At 40.6% G+C, this 18,057-nt stretch overlaps 1 protein-coding gene across 3 annotated transcripts; it reads left to right on the top strand.

The window, feature by feature from the left end:
* Positions 1-2,739: 2,739 nt before the first annotated feature.
* On the top strand, positions 2,740-17,881 carry RB195_021560 (uncharacterized protein; the record flags this gene model as incomplete). Of its 3 annotated transcripts, XM_064208366.1 has the most annotated exons (45): positions 2,740-2,803; positions 3,341-3,413; positions 3,532-3,602; positions 3,960-4,052; positions 4,121-4,191; positions 4,257-4,366; positions 4,450-4,540; positions 4,687-4,821; positions 4,887-4,999; positions 5,078-5,176; positions 5,479-5,626; positions 5,751-5,837; positions 5,899-6,003; positions 6,660-6,794; positions 6,910-7,000; positions 7,101-7,224; positions 7,354-7,456; positions 10,357-10,425; positions 10,585-10,662; positions 10,726-10,799; positions 10,999-11,142; positions 11,208-11,382; positions 11,439-11,581; positions 11,650-11,749; positions 11,831-11,905; positions 12,023-12,081; positions 12,142-12,244; positions 12,355-12,525; positions 12,583-12,729; positions 12,787-12,924; positions 12,977-13,123; positions 13,177-13,260; positions 13,315-13,457; positions 13,607-13,697; positions 13,755-13,853; positions 13,914-14,009; positions 14,076-14,249; positions 14,845-14,966; positions 15,090-15,188; positions 15,296-15,389; positions 16,090-16,201; positions 16,675-16,719; positions 17,290-17,360; positions 17,567-17,632; positions 17,693-17,881. In XM_064208366.1, the coding sequence occupies 45 exons, from the start codon at positions 2,740-2,742 to the stop codon at positions 17,879-17,881; spliced, it is 4,821 nt and encodes a 1,606-aa protein (XP_064064249.1). The 3 variants fall into 3 exon arrangements, with proteins under 3 accessions (XP_064064249.1, XP_064064247.1, XP_064064248.1); XM_064208368.1 differs by lacking the exon at positions 16,675-16,719 and having other exon boundaries at positions 15,296-15,362; XM_064208367.1 differs by lacking the exon at positions 16,675-16,719.
* Between the last annotated feature and the right edge of the window lie 176 nt (positions 17,882-18,057).

The raw sequence follows: 18,057 nt of genomic DNA, 5'->3' as shown, positions 1-18,057 counted from the left end.
TGACAATTCGATACCTTATCATCGATTCTTGGCCGAGTTTTTGTGTCCTATCTCGGATCACAGCGAAATAGAGCTTCCCTCCTGAATTTAATATATGCGTTCCAATTCGGATATTTGGCCACTGCTCCGCGATGCTCTCTAAAAGTTGACGATGACGGTGGATTTTGCTCTTTCGCATACAATCCGGGTTGCATCTGTGCTATTGTGAGCACCGCATGATGATTCCCGTTTAAGCGTCGGTTGTCGTCGGTCTGCAGGATCCCGTCGACCTTCCTTATGATTCAGACCATCCTAAACAGCATTGCTGTGAGTCATTTGGCATTCGCAAACGTTGCGATAATATATGGCACAGATTCGACAAGACATTGTTTTTCGTCCACGCATCGTGCTTTCCTCGTAGAGTGCAATCCTCACTTTTTCTCACAACTCGTCACTCGTCATACTGTAGCAGCAGACAAAACCGGAATCGCTATGCATTCTTTTCAGTTTCATGTTGCGGAAGGCGAGTTATAGACCTTTCTTTCGATGCTCATCTCATAAACGATTCTTTCCGTTTGGTCTCGGGTTATTGAGATGGAAAAAACATATAGCAAATATTGAGGAAAGTACTTTTTATGTTTCTGCTCATTTCTCCTTCGAAGCTCATTTCCTTCACACAACGACGCTATTAAACAGAATAATGCACAGTTGACCAGCAGCCGACAATAATGATGAACGTTTAGTTTATGTTCTGTGGATAGCAGGTAGAACAAGGGCATTCGAGGAGGCTACGACCCCCTCTGCCTTCTTTCCATCAATCGAAAATGAGCAGCCATTTCCTATCCTAACATTGGCAACTTCCAAGAACTTTAGCTTCTCGGCCAGCACAAGCGCTCTCATTTCTCATTGAGGCTTATTTGCTTTCTTCTTTTCATATCCTCACTATTTTTCATCAGCAGTTAAGCGTTGGCAATAATTCTCTATAATGCCGCAGTTTTGGACCCAAAAGTGCACGGCAGTTTCTCATAGAACACATACGAGAAAATCTCAGAATATTTGAGCTATGAACCTAGGATTCCTGTAATTTTGCTCACTTACAAAGAGGAACTCTGTGAATAATTGGATAAGAATGTGCTGCGTACCGTCTATGTGTCATAATTCGAAAAGCGAATTAATCAGAGCAGATGATAACAATGATGTGATTTTGATTTGGGTACAAATTCAGAATTCTATTTCTCACGAACCATTCGTTAGTTTGAGCTTTTCCTCCGTTCCTCATTAGCCTTGGAACGCGGCAAGGACCTTCTCCGCCCCTCCTCGCCTTCCAGTTTTTCTCTCCCTATATCCTTGTAACATTCTTTCGACTACGCCCTACGGATTTTCTCGAGATGACGTCATATTCCTAAGTAATTCACTGCGTATTTGAGTGTGATCATTGCTTTTACTCGGTCTGGCTCAACGTGAGGATCATATTATGAGGAACGTGATACACATATTGTTTTCCATTCCCATTCCGTGAGTCGCATCAACAATTTCTATTGGATCTTGCCGAACCTTTGGGGAATCCCAAAAGAGTTCGCCAATCTCATTTCCCTATTCGAAAATTGGAACTTTCGTTCTTCAACAGTCAACTACCATACTACTTTTTTTATTTGTTAGCCGCTCAAAAATAGTACCGGGGATTTTCAGCAAAGTGATCTCAAATTTTTGTACTGCGTTTATTTTCTGCAATAAGGAACTAACTGATATTGTATATCATCGAAATCCTTTTAGCATCCACTTCATTATCGCTATTTTCATGGAGTCGAGCATCGTTTTCATGTGTCCTCGCATAGCGACTCAAGGGAAAAGATTATATGTCTCTAATAGTAGCAATGCATATTTCTCACTCTATTTTTTTCTTTTTTCTTTTCGTTTCCAAAATTAACACGTTACCTAATATTAACTGCATGACTTCGCAAACACTGGATTTCTCTTCCATATTCTTGTTGTTTTTTTTTCTCCTCGTTGTTTATTGAGCTTATTTAAAGATACCACCTCACGAATCTGACGTGATGTGGATTTTCGATGATCAAAAACCGTACGGGATCGTAGATTGCAAAAGCTGGTGGGATCCCGCTCATTTCTTCCCATTCGCCGTAAAAAAACGGCCCGGAAGATGCAGCTTCGAGCATTCCGGGGCGCCATTTTCTACAACGAGTTCGATTGGAGCGCGCCAGCCTTGTGCACGCGCCGAATCTTTCGGACCGTTTTTGACGGCAATTAGGAAGAAATGAACGGAATCACCCTCTTGCTTACAATCTACGACCCCGTACAGGCACGATCCACCAGAAACCCGTACCACCCAAAATTCGTAGGGTAATGCCTTTAAGTTTGCATTTGGTAGATTGATCTGTGTTTGATCTGCCCGGTTTGATCTCAAGAATCGATGATAGACACTCCAGTTCCCACATTTCCGCAGTGTTACCTGCGTGCACGCTCGGTGCACTTCGCCATCCTTTGTGCTGTTTCTTTTCGAGATCTTTTTTTCCTCTCACTTTCTCGATGCTTCCGAAATTATGTCTGAATCCATTCATTTCGTTATCCGTCCGTCGTATATTATTATTCTGTCGCTCTATCCATAATTTTTATTTTTAGATGTGCGACTAATCTGAGCGTATTACTGCTACATATCTACTATTTTCAATATTCTCTGGATTCGATTTATATTCTAATAATAATTTTCATCCTAAGTAATAATTGCTCATTCTATGCTGTAATATGACGGCGGAGGACAGTGAAAAAGTGAAAGTTGCTGTTCGAGTTCGCCCTTTCAATAAAAGAGGTTGGTATTCGCATTCTATTCTGCTCTCTATAGTTGTTTAGCCCAGAAATCGCAACTTTTGCGAAAACACTGGTAGTACAACGTGTCGTGTGATCGGATTTTTGCACGGTTTCGTGGATAAATTGGAACTTGAGCTGTTCTTTGAGTGTGTTCGCCTTCGAGTTGAGCATTAGCGTTCAAAGCTCTCGGAATCGCGGCCAACTATAACAGAGAGCACATGATGATACTTCACTGGCAGCTTGGATGTCATTAATCATATGCTATTACGAATTAACTATAGGACGAAGCCATTAATTCGCAATGATCTCGTGAAAAACTAGCGTCGATAGCACGACGACGAAGAGAATTCATCGGTTTGACGAGGAGGAATCCAGTGAATGGGTCCTCGTCCAGTAACGTTCGGCGAAAGCCTAATGAAAGTCTTTCGTTCTCGCAGCGCAAATAATTGGACGAATTGGTTTTTGAGGTGCTTAAAGATGGAAAGCGAGTCCACGATGCAAGGTCAACTCATACGAAGCTTATTTTCTTTTTTTTTAGAACTTGACTTGGGTACGAAAGCTGTTGTTCGAATGTGCAATGGACAAACAATACTAGATCATATTTCTGATGAGTAAGTTGTTCTTACTGAGCATTCTTTCGTAGCTTATTTTGTAGCCTGGAGTGAGATAAAAAAAATAACTTACTAGAGAAACTTTTTCTGTACTGTTTATTTAACAATTTTATTTAAGTAAGCAGCCAAAGACTTTCGCATTTGATCACTCGTTCTATTCAACGGATCCCAATGATCCCAGTTTTGCAAGTAAGTTTATGGGCTTTTTTATTGCATATTTGTGTACAAAGATTATTACTTTCTCTTATTCTTCTTCCCATTGCCTGTGATAGATGTTCAGTCTCTGTTATTTGACTTAAATGATTCTCTCAATTTCGGACAGTCTTTATCATTCTGTGAACCATGATTTGAACTAAAAGATTCTTTATTGCTGGAGTTTTTGAGCTAATTCTGGCACGAGAACCCCGCTTCTTTTCCTTTTTCTGTAAAGTCTACTTGAGTTCCAAAATGTTTTCTCATTTTGCCCGATAGTTACACTGAGCTCGCAAATTAACCTATCTGTTCATGCCAAAGTTCATTAATCATGCTGTTAATGTCATAGTTCAGGTCAAGAGGAAGTATTTAACAGCCTCGGATCTGGTGTCCTTGAAAATGCTTTTGCCGGCTACAATGCATGTATTTTTGCTTACGGTCAAACAGGTAAATACTCAGACAACCTCTTTGTGGTTCTCCTATAAAAGGCACCATCCAACTAAGGTCAACTTCAGGTTCTGGCAAATCGTACTCAATGATGGGCACTTCGGAACAGCCTGGAATTATACCACGCTTGTGCAATGAAGTAACCTTTGTCATATTTGCTGTTAATTCTGTGACTTATTCTGGTCCACAGTGATTTGGTCTCAGGTGTTTCGAAGGATCAAGGAGACTACTTGTGACACTCTCCATTATAAGGTTGAAGTTTCCTACATGGAAATTTACAATGAACGAGTACGAGACCTTCTTGATCCGAAGAAGTAAGTCGCTCTTTTTTCGACCTCTCTTAACGTTATTAATGGATCCTGACAATCTAGCAGGTATAATTCATTGCAATTGTCAGGTCCAATAAGCATCATCTCAAAGTAAGGGAACATAAAATCCTCGGGCCTCTCGTCGATGGCTTGTCAGTACTTGCAGTAGATTCATTCCAGGTAATTTTTGTTTCAATGCGTTATAGCTCTGGGGATTTCGTTGACAAATTCTCATTCGGGATTTCTTTGATGGGGAAATGTGAAGCAGCTGTCCATTGGAAGCAGACTTTTTCTAGGAATTTATTTATCTGCAAACTCCTCTTTAGCAAATCGCATCTCTTATCGAGGAGGGAAACAAATCAAGGACAGTGGCTGCGACAAACATGAATGCTGAAAGTTCGCGTTCTCACGCTGTATTTAACATAACGCTCACACAGATTCTAAAAGATGTCGAGAAAGACGTTAGTCATAGTAATCCTAGCAAATTTGAGAAAAAAAAAAGAAATTAGATTACTAGTAATTCCAGTTCACCGGAGAAAAAGTAGCTAAAATTTCGTTGGTCGACCTGGCTGGGAGTGAACGAGCTGGTAAAACTGGAGCGATAGGTAAACGACTCGAAGAGGGTGGTAATATTAATAAGTGAGTTCGTATTCTCTTTTCAATCTCTCGGACTATCTGGAACCCAGACGTTTTCGTATTCTGCGGAAATGATTTCAGATCACTCACCACTCTCGGAATGGTCATTTCCGCCCTAGCAGAGCGCTCAAATGGAAAGAAGGAGAAATTCATCCCCTATCGCGACTCTGTTCTCACTTGGTGGGTTTAGCTAGCGTTTTGCGTGTAGATGTGAAATCATGGTAGTACTACTTAATTATTCGCATCATTGATCAAAACTGTATTGTTTTCCACATTATTTCTTCAAATACTAATCAATTTCCATTCATTCCACAAACAATCTGTGAAGTTGAATCTCCGTGAGGTAGCTAAAAAACTATTTTGTTTTCTTGGCTCTACTAAATTTATTGAGTAGGATTATAACATATATCATTGGAAAATATAGAACACAATTCTCATTCGCTAACATCATGATTAAGAACAGTTACGAGATTCCTGTTCAGGCTACTAAAAGACAACCTGGGCGGAAACTCGCGTACGGTAATGATCGCTACCATATCCCCGGCTGCAGACAACTATGAGGAGACTCTGTCCACGCTTCGCTACGCTGATCGGGCCAAACGTATCGTCAATCATGCAGTCGTTAATGAGGTAAAAACGTGCACATTTCCCGACAAGATCAATCACTGGCTCCTTTCTGTCCCTACAACTTATCATGATTATTATCATAATAAATTGGTAAAACAATAGGTTAGATGACCTCAATTATTTCTAGGATCCAAACGCTCGCGTCATTCGTGAATTACGAGAGGAGGTGGAGACATTGCGAATGCAAATAAGTCAAACGCTTAAAGAACATTCGGTAATTATTGTAATTTTATTAAGATAGAGTTTACTTCTACTAACACATAACCAAATTGAAGGAGACCGAGGAGTTGCGTGAACGACTTGCTGAGAGTGAGAGGTTGGTGGCACAAATGAATAAGTCCTGGGAAGAACGACTAAAAGAGACAGATACTCTGAATAAGGTGATTTGTCTGCGTTTTTTTTTTCTCTAGTGTTTATATTGAGGATTTCCCGAGGACAATATTAAAAATGCACGATTATTAGGACGAACAAGTGGAATCGGAGATGTTCAGTTTTTTTTTTAATATTCTAAAAGAGGAATTAGGGATTGAGTTTGAAGGGAATACGAACAATTGTTGCAGAAAAGTTTGATGTTGCAGATATCCATCAGGGATATCAAATTTCGGGATGTTTTTTATATCTCTCAGGAGGTATAATGACTTTCTAGTTTGGAAATGTAAATATTCCAGCGTAATCTCAATATCTTCGATGTTTTAAGTCTAGTGAAGAAGAGTCCTTCCAACAAAACCACCAGTTGGTTTTCTTATATTGTAGGGAAATCATTTTTCAGTCATTTAATACAAGAAATTAATTTACTACTTGGCTCCTCCGAGCGGTACAATTCCTATTTCGCTTTTATCTTTTCCAAAGTTACTTTTTGTAGGGAAGAAAATCCCAACCTCTCACATTTTCTTCTCGGATTTTAGCTGGGGATGTTAGAGTATCTGTGTTAATGGTATTTTCTAAAGATCTTGTTGTCCGTTTCGTCTCTTGCTTCATATCTAGCTCATTTTTCTCAAATACTTGTCAAATGTGAGCGTTACTGCTTTCGTTTAAGGAACGGCAACGGGATCTAGCCGAAATTGGTATTTCCATCGAGTCGAGTGGCATTAAAGTTGAAAAAGATCGTTTTTACCTTGTCAATCTCAACGCTGACCCGTCACTCAACGAACTCCTTGTCTATTACATTAACGTAAGTGCAGCACACTTTCTTGGTAGCGGAAGTGTAGCTTTCTTGTATTCACTTCTATGGACCTCAGTTTTTAGCCATCTGAAAAATATTGCTACAATCATGATGCCGTTTTCAGTCTACAGCAATCATAGGAAATCTGGACGAGATTGAGACCAGCTTGGACTCTGGACTTGGAAATTCTGTTGAAGATTTAGATAAAAAGGACGGTGGGTCATTTTGATGTAAAGTGAAGTAAATAAAGTCAGTACGCTGACGGATGTTGCCGAACACTAGGTTTACTCGTACGTTGATTTCGTTCTTATACAGGTGGTGAGCGCACGAGCATCGTACTTCGAGGATTGGGTGTGATGCGTCGACATGCGCGTTTGAGTGTCGTTGAGGAACGGGGACGACAACGACTATACGTTGAGCCATTGTCCTGTGAAGGAAGGTGAGCTAAAAAAATGCTGCTAAAATGAGATGTTGTTTTGGAAGAGAAGGAGCAGTGTCGCATAGACATTGTATTGGAACATTCTATCACACTTTTATTATCATTCTACCATTCTATCAATTCTATCAGAGTTTGCGTGAATGGACGCGAAATTACGGACAGAACTCTGTTGCGCCATGGATATCGTCTTCTCATAGGAATGAACCACTTCTTCAGGGTGAACTGCCCTAAAGTAAGGACTTTTTGAATGTTATTTTCGTTTTTTTTTGAGTTCACCTGAAAACATTCCGAAGCTGCTCAGCAGTAAATGAATTCTACAGAAAAAAAAAAACTGATTTAGAGCTGAACGACCCTGCTTGACTTGTTATACCTTACATGACAATGACAAAGGTCTGTTATCAGAGAAACTGCCTTCGCAACTGCACCGTACTTCATGTCGTTTTGACCTTATATATACATATATTATATATTTTATATATATATATATATATATAATACAGGGCGAACATTTTGAAATAGAATTTAAAGTTTCGGTTCATCATCCTTAGCTGCAGAAATTATCCTACAAACCTGCAGTCCCATTTCGGGACATCTGCGGGAACATCCGTTCCAGAAAAAAGTTTGTAGCTATTTCTCGAAGGCTTCATACTTGTGAATGTAATGTTATTATCGGATATCAATTGTGTCGAGGGCTAAGTCGTGAGCGTTTCCTTTGAAGTAAAAAAAAAACTAAAATTGCGTAAGAATAATTGTGTTTCATATCGGTCGATAGAGGATTTCTTTCTGTGAAACATGACAGGATTCTTTGTTCATTGGGTTCTTTATTAATTAATCCTTCCTCTTTCTCTGATGGTTTAAGTGAAGCGTCAAGTGGATAAAAAGCAACATCTTCAGCAGATTTTTTAAAATTTCATGAAGAAGGAGCGATGCTCGAAAAAATGATTACTAAATAAGTAAAAACTATGGAAAAATAAAAATAAATCACCCCTCGTTTGCTTTCGTGCTTCAAAATTGAGATCTTTTACCTCGAAAACTGTTCACACACACACACACGGTAGACCAATGTCTTTTTCTTTTTTTTTAGAAACAAAAAAAAACTATTCCAGATCAAAGTAGAATCGAAAAATACTCCATTTCGTCCACTTGTATCTTCACTTTAGTGTTCTGAAAAAATGAGAATCAATAGGATAAAAAAAATTAGAGATAAAATAGCAATTAAAAAATTAGCGGTTGAGTGAGAAGTTCTCCAAGTCCAGAGATTGAATAAATACTTTGCTGAGAAATCTTCTCAGTAAGGAATGTATGGGTTTTTATTAAATTTGCATGTGGTACTTTTGTCAATTTTCGAAGACAATGAAAATACCGAACTTACAAATTATACGAAGTGCCGAAATGTTGAAGATGACCTCCATATTGTGAAAATTTTGTTCAATTTTGAGAAGACAAGCGCGATTCCTAGGAACACTTTTTCGTTTCATGGAGATGTATCCGCCGGATTTCCCAAAAGCAGGATGGTGGAGGTGAGAAGGTGTTTAACGAAGGTTGGTCAAGAGATCACATTTTACATCATCCTGCTTTGGTGGAATGGTATCTTCAAAAATTCATTTTGCCAACTCGCAAGAATTCCGATGGATTAATCCGTCGGGACGCATTCTGAGACACGAGTTAGTAGCTGTCTTGTTGTAACTCTTTGAACTTACCTAAATATTATTCCCCAGTCCAACAATAACTCTGGCTAATTGCACGTAGGACTCGCTGCTTATCTTCTTTTGCAAACACTTTTTCCGCGGAGACTATTCTTAACCCATCTCAGGTACTGTAGTTCATAAATTTCTACACTGGTGCTTCTTATCCGTCCACTTGCCAAGAAAGCTTTTGCTACTTAAAAAAGGACTTGGTTCTCCGATGGATGGAATAAATCGTTTTCTGTAATCCTGGAGACCTTTTTCGTAATCTCTCCCGCGTCGCAGAAGCATCTATCAGATGGTTTAGTTTGAGAGACTCTCCTGATTCTCTTTTATCGTGTATATCTTAAGGTCTTGAATGCGTTGCTGCAGCATCTAATTAATGCGATATGAACCTTTGGAGAACTCTATGGAACGCTACTGATTGTTCCTCACTTGACAGTTGTGCTGGCAATTTATGTGTTATGTGAAGTGCAGTTGCAAATAACACCTCTGGAAGTAGCTTTCGGGCTCCCACCCTCTTTCTCGATTTTCGCTTATGATCGCTTATGATTATGCAACTTTGTTCCTGCAAATGATTGCGAGTGATTGGCGGTTCGCCCAGGAGAAGAACTTTGATAAAGGGGTCAGTGGTATTAATATACGCTTCTATTCTCTCTAGTTAGTAGTCTGTGAATGCAATTCCTTCCACTGACTTTATTAGTGCCTTTCATCTCTCCGGGATCGATAAATTTGTACTAGAGCTGTCTGGAAGCATAAAAACACTCACTGATGATCGGCTGGCCCGCGCAAGTCATTGTATAGACCAACACGCGTTGCAAAACCTCAACGAATACGAATTCCAGTGGAACGCCTTGGTGCATCCCAAGTGGATTGAGACGCCAATTACTTTATCCTTTTTTATCCTTAATTAATTACACTCTGAATTACTTCAGATCGCGCAGTTACATTTCTGTCTGGAAATTTAAAAGCATCACCCCACGAATCTGAGGTGGTACGGATTTCAGGTGGAATATTCGTATACGCAATCTTAGATTATGGGGGAGTGAGTGATTCCGTCCATTTCTTGCTAATTGGCGTAAAAAACGGCCCAGAAGATGCGGCGTGTGCACGCGACTGGCGCGCTCCAATCGAACTCGTTGTAGAAAATAGGACGCCGGAACGCTCGAAGCCGTATCTTCCGGGCCGTTTTTTACGGCAATCAGCAAGAAATGAATGGATCTCCTCTCCTTAATCTACGATCCAGTATACGAATACTCCACCTGAAATCCGTACCACCTCAGATCCGTGGGGTGATGCCTTTAAAGCGTGTGTGGTGTCTACTGACATCAGGATGATCTAATTGCTTCTTCATTCTGTTTTTTTTTGTATACAAACCGCTAATATACGGAAGAACAGGAGAGACACATTAGAATTTTTAAACATCACTCCAGCATTGTCTTTTTAGGATGTGGACATGACTCAATCTGTTATGGATGAGAGCGTTTTGTTCGACTATGATGATGCTTGGCATGAGGTAAGAATCTATCAATTGAATTTGCACTTTTTCCACTTCTTCCTTTTGTCCAAGTTCCGGTCGTGCTCTTTTCATTTTCTCCGGTTAGCCGATCTTCAAGACGCAACGGAACGTTTGACAACCTTAACAATTCTCGATAGCGTTGAGTTATTTGTGTAGGTGAACGGCGACGGAGGCGGGAACCCTATATCTACAGCTGTTGATCAATATATGGAACAAGTTACTCTGAAGCATCAAGTAAGTTGAAAAGTTCCTCCACGTGCGGTCGAGAGTAAAGGTCAGCTTACTGGCGGTTTTTAGGAAGATAAGCAGGCAGCGTTGGAGAGGCAGTATGAAGCATTCGAGCGATATATCCAGAATTTGACAGCGGGAGGGTAAGTAGTGACTTATAGGGCGCTGAAAAAAAAGGCCTGAGCGACATGGCGCCCTATTCTATTATCGCGCTTTTAGCAGTCAATCAACAGTTGGCATGCCCTTTTCCTCTTTCCTTTCTGACAACTTCTTCAAAAATTGAGGCGTCAGCACTGCATCGTGCTTTTGCTAGAGAACATTCCAGATTTCACGTTGTTCCAGATTCACTCCATCCACTCCGATGACTCCTGGCTATGGCTTCAGTACGCCACTAGGGACCCCAGGAACCGCGTTACCTCCTTTCCCTTTTCCTGCAAATCCTAAGCAAATGGTCCGCAGCAAGTTTTTCTATTGGGCGCAGCGAAAGTGAGTTGGAGACATCACCTGTTACTACAGTGCTGTTTTTCGTGATAAGTTACCCAGTGTTTCAGAGAGGAAATGTTCGCTGAGTCTTTGAAAAGACTGAAAAGTGATGTCATCCGCGCAAACGCTCTCACTCGTGAGGCGAACATGATCAGTCGAGAGCTTGGAAATACGCGTCGACAAACCACTTACGACGTAACCCTTCAGATTCCAGCGGCTAACTTAAGACCAAGCAAAATAAAGGTGTGCTACTCAGCTTCTCATTGGACAGAATGTTTCAATGTAAGACTGTATTCCAGGCTGGAACGTTTGTTTGCGAGCCAGTTATCGTCGTTCGACGTTCCGGGATGAGCGGCAGTCAATTATGGACGGTTGCGCAGCTGGAGAATAAACTTATAGATATGAGGGAAATGTACAATGATAAATTGAACGGGGTCATAAGGTTAGTTCTTAGATTCCTATTGATCTTGATTTGATTATGTTCCGAAAAAAAAAAAACTTTGTTTTCAGGGAGCCGTCATGCACGTCAAGTCCTGAAGGATCCCCAGCTCATTCTGTTCCTCAGTCATCTTTGGATGAGGTTATGATCGATCCGTTCTTCGAGAGTCAGGTTTGTATATCACCGTAGCATTAGGATAAAGTAAGGGTATGGTGTTTTCTCTTTTCCTACGTAAAATGAGCTCTGTTCCAGGAACACCACAACCTCATAGGTGTGGCTAACGTCTTTTTAGAGGTGTTATTCCACGACATGAAACTCGACTATCAGGTAATTTCTGCGTTCTCGTAAAAAGAAGGTTTCCTTTTAGATCTGAGATTTGCACAATTGCTGTTGTGTAACGCTTAGCGGCCAGCTGTCTTTTAAGAGAATACCCACGTTTTACAGGTTCCGATTATTTCCCATCAAGGTGAAGTTGCTGGGCGTCTTCATGTACAAATTTACAGGTGATTGACTGTTACGGCACATTTAGTTATGTAAATCTCGTTTATGAATGTCTGTTCTAGAGTTCCGAACTGCGAATCCGATGGAATTCAGTCACCTGAGCGCGAGTACTGCGATGGTTTGGAAAGAGCCGAAAGCCTTCTCGGAAAAGTTATTACTTGCCGGGTAGGTGTTTTGCATTTTCACCTTATATAGTGTTGTGTTTTTACCTAATTCGCTACTGTCTACTGTTAGTTATCGTTTAAGTTTCCAAAATGATATTTCATTTCTTCCAGGTCCGAATAAAGAGGGCATCATCACTCCCCGAGTCCTTGTCACATTTTGTCTTCTGTCAATACTCTTTCTTCAATCTTTCGGAAATGCTCGTTGTCGCGCCAGTTTTTGATCCGTCGCAAGCATCCGAGTCACAGACTCAAGCCGCAACATTCGTTTTTGATCACGAGAAGGTGTCTTTATCATATCAGTTCCGTGGAAGCAAAAGGCAACACTATATGCCATTACAGGATTTCAAAGTAGTAGTGACAGAAGAATTTCTGGAATATGTGCAAGACGACGCGTTGTCCATTGAAGTTTGGGGACATCGAAGCGGCGGTGTGACCGACATGAGTGAACCTAAACTAGACGCTGAAGAGAAGAGCAAGTCATTGCAGGTGAAAACCTTGAACAAATTGCTCATAATTCTTGTGTATATCGTATTTTTACTGCAGGCGAGATGGTCGGAGGTATCGCGACGTTTGGAGTTGTGGACTGAATTCCGCGAACTCAGTGAGACAGGACAGTGGATACCTGTGGAAGTTCGACAACAGGATGATGTGGCAACTGGTGGTGTTCATCAACTAAAGCAGGTGAGCTCATATTATTATGAATGACGGGGAGTAATTATTGTTACTCTTCCAGGGTCAGCAAAGGCGGCTACTTGTCGGATTATCTCTTCCACAACATGGAGCTGGTCTACCACTCGGAATCGATACAATTACTAGCGTGAGCATCGGTTGCGTATGTGTTTGCGATGCGGGACAGCAACGAGTACTGGATAGCTATCAGGTGAGTTCCCTTTCCTCTTCTGGTTGTGCGTTCCCCTTATTAGCTTCATTCAGGAGGAAGATCTGGAACGAATACGGGCCCAGTGGACCTTAGCTCTTCAAAGCCGTCAGAAGTATCTCGAACAGCAACTAGACTCGGTGGGCGCCACTATCTAATATAGATGATTTATGAAAGAGGAGAAAGAATTTCAGCTTTCTTCAATATCAAATAAGTCTGAAGCTGAACTTGAGAGGGAGCACTCACTTATGGGGCAATGGGTATCGTTAACGGAGGAACGCACAGCAGTATCGATTCCAGCTCCTAATTCGGACATTCCTGGAGCTCCTTGTGATTGGTGAATTAATAAACTCTTTTTGTCTCGTTTTGTACTTGATGGTAGTGACTCATTGATTTCCAATGTTTAATTAACGTAGTCGTCAGCTTTCTGGTTCTGCCATGTGGTTAGCTGTACGGTACTGGGAACAACAGCTATGCTTATTTCAGGATCCCACCACCAGGTGTTGAGGAGCACGTCCCTGTTTTATTCCTTGATTTGAATTCGGACGACATGACAGGAGAAATGACGAGTGATGAGGTGAGATTAAGCGTTTTTCAGCATATTGAATTTTGAACCAGGATTTTTTTCTTTCAGAATACTCCTCGCGTTGCGGGTTTTCATTCATTTTTGCCTAAGGAAGAAAGCGGCGGTCCGTTGGTTATGCTTCCCATAGTACATTTTGATGAGAAAGAGGTATTACTAGACACCGTTCAATAGTTCTACATCCGTCTACCAGTCCGCCTTCTTTCTCAGCTGATTGCGACATGTTCTTGGGACAGCTCAATTCACGACCAACCAGCGCTAAATATTCCGTCGTCGTCGAATGAAAGAGTTTACGCTATCGTAAAAGTGAACTTTTGTTTGATTATGGGAATCTTTACAGTAATTGGTTATTTAGTTGGTATTTGTGTTAAGGTCGGAGTGCGCCTATCACATCCTTGTTCCATGGAATTGGTCCTTCGTAAACGGGTTTGCCTTAATATTTACAAGAAGGCCAGTCTCACGGATCGAATCCGAAAGCGGATTGTTGGAACAGATCCTCTGCATCGCACAGCTGTTTATTACGACGTTGTAGCCCATTTGCCGAAGGTGGGTAAGATTACTTGTGGGAACTACTGATTCATTTACAGTATGCAGAAAAACAAACAAACAAGTGCTTGTGAAATAACATCAAAAAACAAAAGTAGGGATTGGGAGACACTACTGTTGTGCGGCGCGGCTAAGAAGATTGTCTTGGATCAATCTTAGCCACGACGTTCCATCTGTGCCGTAAGAAAGTAGAGCAGTGAGCAGAGAAGAAGTACACTGAACCGTGTTCATTTTTGCTGTCGTTTTGGTTCTGCACATTTAGAAACATTCGATGTTTCTCTTGAAGATATTGATCCGTAGATGTATAGGAAAACGATAATCCTTTCTAAATGTTTCTATTTCATGTTAGCAAGTAACTGAGATTTGCCCGTGAAAATGCTTCTCATGACGTTTATATAATCTGCTTATGTTATATTTTGCACATCAACAACAACAAAGAATTCTAATCGGTGGGGAAATTCATCCTAGCCAACAAACCTTATAGTTTTCATTTTCCTGATGCCACAGATTAATGAAGCGATGAGGCGACAAGAATTTAGCGCCTGTAGTTGGTTGGATCTTGAGGTTTGAGGCATTTTGATTGTTCACATTTTAGTCCTCTCATGACATGGAGGAGCGATCATCTCTCGCTTTAATGGCTGCGCGGCACACTGCATCTACAGAGGAAGAACATATGGGTGGAAACGATGATGGACACCGGCCGAATAAACAGTTGAGGTTTGGAATTTGTTACATTAATATTACAAAACAATAATTATGGAGTTCATTAAGCGGTAAGGAAGCAACACTACAGCTTCAACATGTCTCAAAGTGTACTTATTTATAGTAGTCTCATTGCAGCTATATAGAAGCATATACGAAGTCTATCCAGGCAGTTGAGTCTATGCTGAAACTAGATCGGCTTCGGCAGGAAGTTGCGATAACTAATATGTTGAGCAGGTGCAGATAGTTCTCTATATCGTCTGTTACATATCTTTCACTTACAACTCAGGCGTATTATTAAGGAAGTGATTGATGTTTAAAGATTTGTTAGAAATTGTTTTCAGAAGAGAAAGACAACAACGGCTATCACATCTTGGCCTCCCAAGCCAATCGTTCCGGATGAAACGAGCTGTTAGTCTCCCGAACGCCATTTCATTAGTAAGAAAATATTTTTGAGGGGTATTAGTAGTCTCAGTCAGACTCATTTTGTACTATTATTGAGAAGGTCTGAAACGCACAGAGAGATTTTTGGGATGACTGGGGCACAGGACTATGTAGATTATGTAAGGATTGAGTAAAAAAAAAAACCATTTTTTTCAGTGAGATTTCCTTAGTAGGAAATGATACTAGTAAGACATCTGAAATATACAGCTCCAGGCTTGATGTCGGTCGTTTTGACACGACTATGCTCCGATTAGGAACAAATTCTCATCTCCTTGTCGAGAGTACATTTGAAATGCCCAGTTGCACATTTACTCAGGGCTTGAGATAACATATACCATAATTGGGGCAGTATAGTATAATTTTATTCTATGCAGACTAGTTTGGGCATGTGCGTGGTGCAGGATCAGATGAAAAGCGATGTGGATGTAACATTCTTAAATGAAGGCATAAAGGGAGTAAATAGAAGCTTTAAGGTTAAAAATTTGAGTGTATATAGTTGTAATGATAGTTCAGTCGCAGCCCTCAAACTCCTTGGGATTTCTGCGGCTGTAGTTCAACAGTAGAAGGTTGTGACTTAATACAGCCGATTCGATCCATATTAGTTCAGAAACGTCGTTTAGTTAAAATTTCGAAGCAGATTAACTCTGCGATTGGTCTCTGTATTCGAATAGTAAGTTGTATAGGTGTATTTCAGCCGTTGAATCAATTACCGGCGACATCACGACATAGTGAACTAACTGCGGAGTCTCAACACAAACCTCCACAGCCGCCAGATACGCCGATGTCGATGTCGACGACATCCATGGGTAGGTCCTGTTCGCCTTCTGCTTTCGCTATCAGTCATTTGGCTCTTTTCCCGGAATAAATTTACTGCAACACTATTTCACTTTACGTGAAAATAGCCAAATTCTCTGTGCGCGCGATTGGCATGTAACTATCATGGCACCTAATTTTTATTGTATTCGACATAGTTGATGACTTGTTTTTATTTCGCTATATTGGCTTGTTCTTCTAGACTTCTAACGTTCAGTTTTTACACGAACACAGCTTTGCTAGTCTAACATCAACAGCATTGTGGTGGTGAACTCACAGCTCTACCTCGTTTATTTCATTGTAGAAGGGTCATCATCGCGAGGTGTTCATTAAGTTGGCACTCTTTTTCTGTGGTATGCCATTGATGCCTGGTGTTCTGTAACTACGGAACATCGCTCACAGCACCACCAGCTGAATTATATACGCTGCCTAAAAAGACCTACCTCATTATCAATCTCATTTTCAGCACGTCCCACCTTTCTTAATCTGAAACCATTATATAATGGAAAGTGTAGGTTTTTTCACTTGGTCGTGTATTTTTCCACAGTGTGAATCCGTAGTCCCATGGATTGATTTACTGTTCAAATTTATCCCTCAATATATGCATGTGTAGTCGATGTTTTAAACAGATTGTTATGGTGCCGTTGTACAACAAGTTAATGTTGTTATATGCGCATAAAACGTGATCTATTGTAATTTGCGGAGTTCTAGAGCAATTCTTTCGTCTCGTCTTTTCATATAGCTGATGCTCCGTATCTTTGTTGTTTGATCGCACCAAAGCGCTACGTTTCGACTTCGACTATACTACGCATGTTTTGCATGTTGGCACGTGTGGCTTCTACGTGTGTTGGAGAATGCGTTTTGTTTTGTTTTTTTTTCAAGTTAGAGTTCATCAATTCACTTTTCTTCAACGAGCTTTTTATTAAAATCGTTGTGTACATTTGTTCGAAAAAGGCAACAACATCGATGTTTTGCTGTCAGTCGACCTGCTAAGCAAAGTTTGGGTTTTGCTAGCACGACCTCAGCGAGTTCACAGTGAGTTGAAAATTATGTTTACTTGGTCTAAAAATGTATTTTCTAGTGACGAGCCTTATTAGTCCACTGAATGAAAAGCTGTGCGGTATCGACGAGGAGATATCTGCAAAAAATGAGGTTCGTTTTTCTTTACTTTACAATCCAAGCTGGTTTAGAAAAATGTTATTTGAGCATTCAACATGTGTGGAGTGGAAATGTAAATGTGAAAAATGGTAAAATCTTCAATAATTTCCATAGTTTGTGGACCTAAATTTGAATGGTTTTCTTTTGGTAATCACCAAAAGGAATTATGCACAGAGAAATCATAACGTGAACTCGTTAAGCAGTCCTTTCCTGTTCGCTCTTCCACGGTGCCCGAAACGTTGAATTCTTCGGCTGCCCGAGAGCTAGTGCGTCCTTGTTTACTCCTGCACTTTTTAGTTCAAAGTTTTTAGTTCAATTTTTCTTAGATGTATTCGGCAGATGTTCGAAACGGAAACATGTCGGCAGCATCCGTTCTCACCACTTCGTCAATCCTCACATCATCGACAGATGATGAAAATCGTCCAGACATGGATATTCTGCAATTGAACAATAATCAACAGTTGGGCAAAGAAAAGCTGTACTTGAAGGGCATATGTGCAAAGAATGGCTGTTGATCGGTTAATTATTATTGGTGTATTGGATATAGAAACGGCTTACAACATCGATCTCTTTTTTGTTTGTGGTACGCAAACCTTTTTTGCTGTGAACTTTTCTTCCCTCTATTCATTTCACCAATTGTGCATTTTGGCAGTTGTCATCTGAATGATCTACGTCGTCTGGATATTTCTAT

Source organism: Necator americanus, chromosome X, assembly GCF_031761385.1.
Source record: "Necator americanus strain Aroian chromosome X, whole genome shotgun sequence".
NCBI classification, from domain to species: Eukaryota; Metazoa; Nematoda; class Chromadorea; order Rhabditida; family Ancylostomatidae; genus Necator; species Necator americanus.
This window is presented reverse-complemented; position numbering and strand designations above follow the sequence as displayed.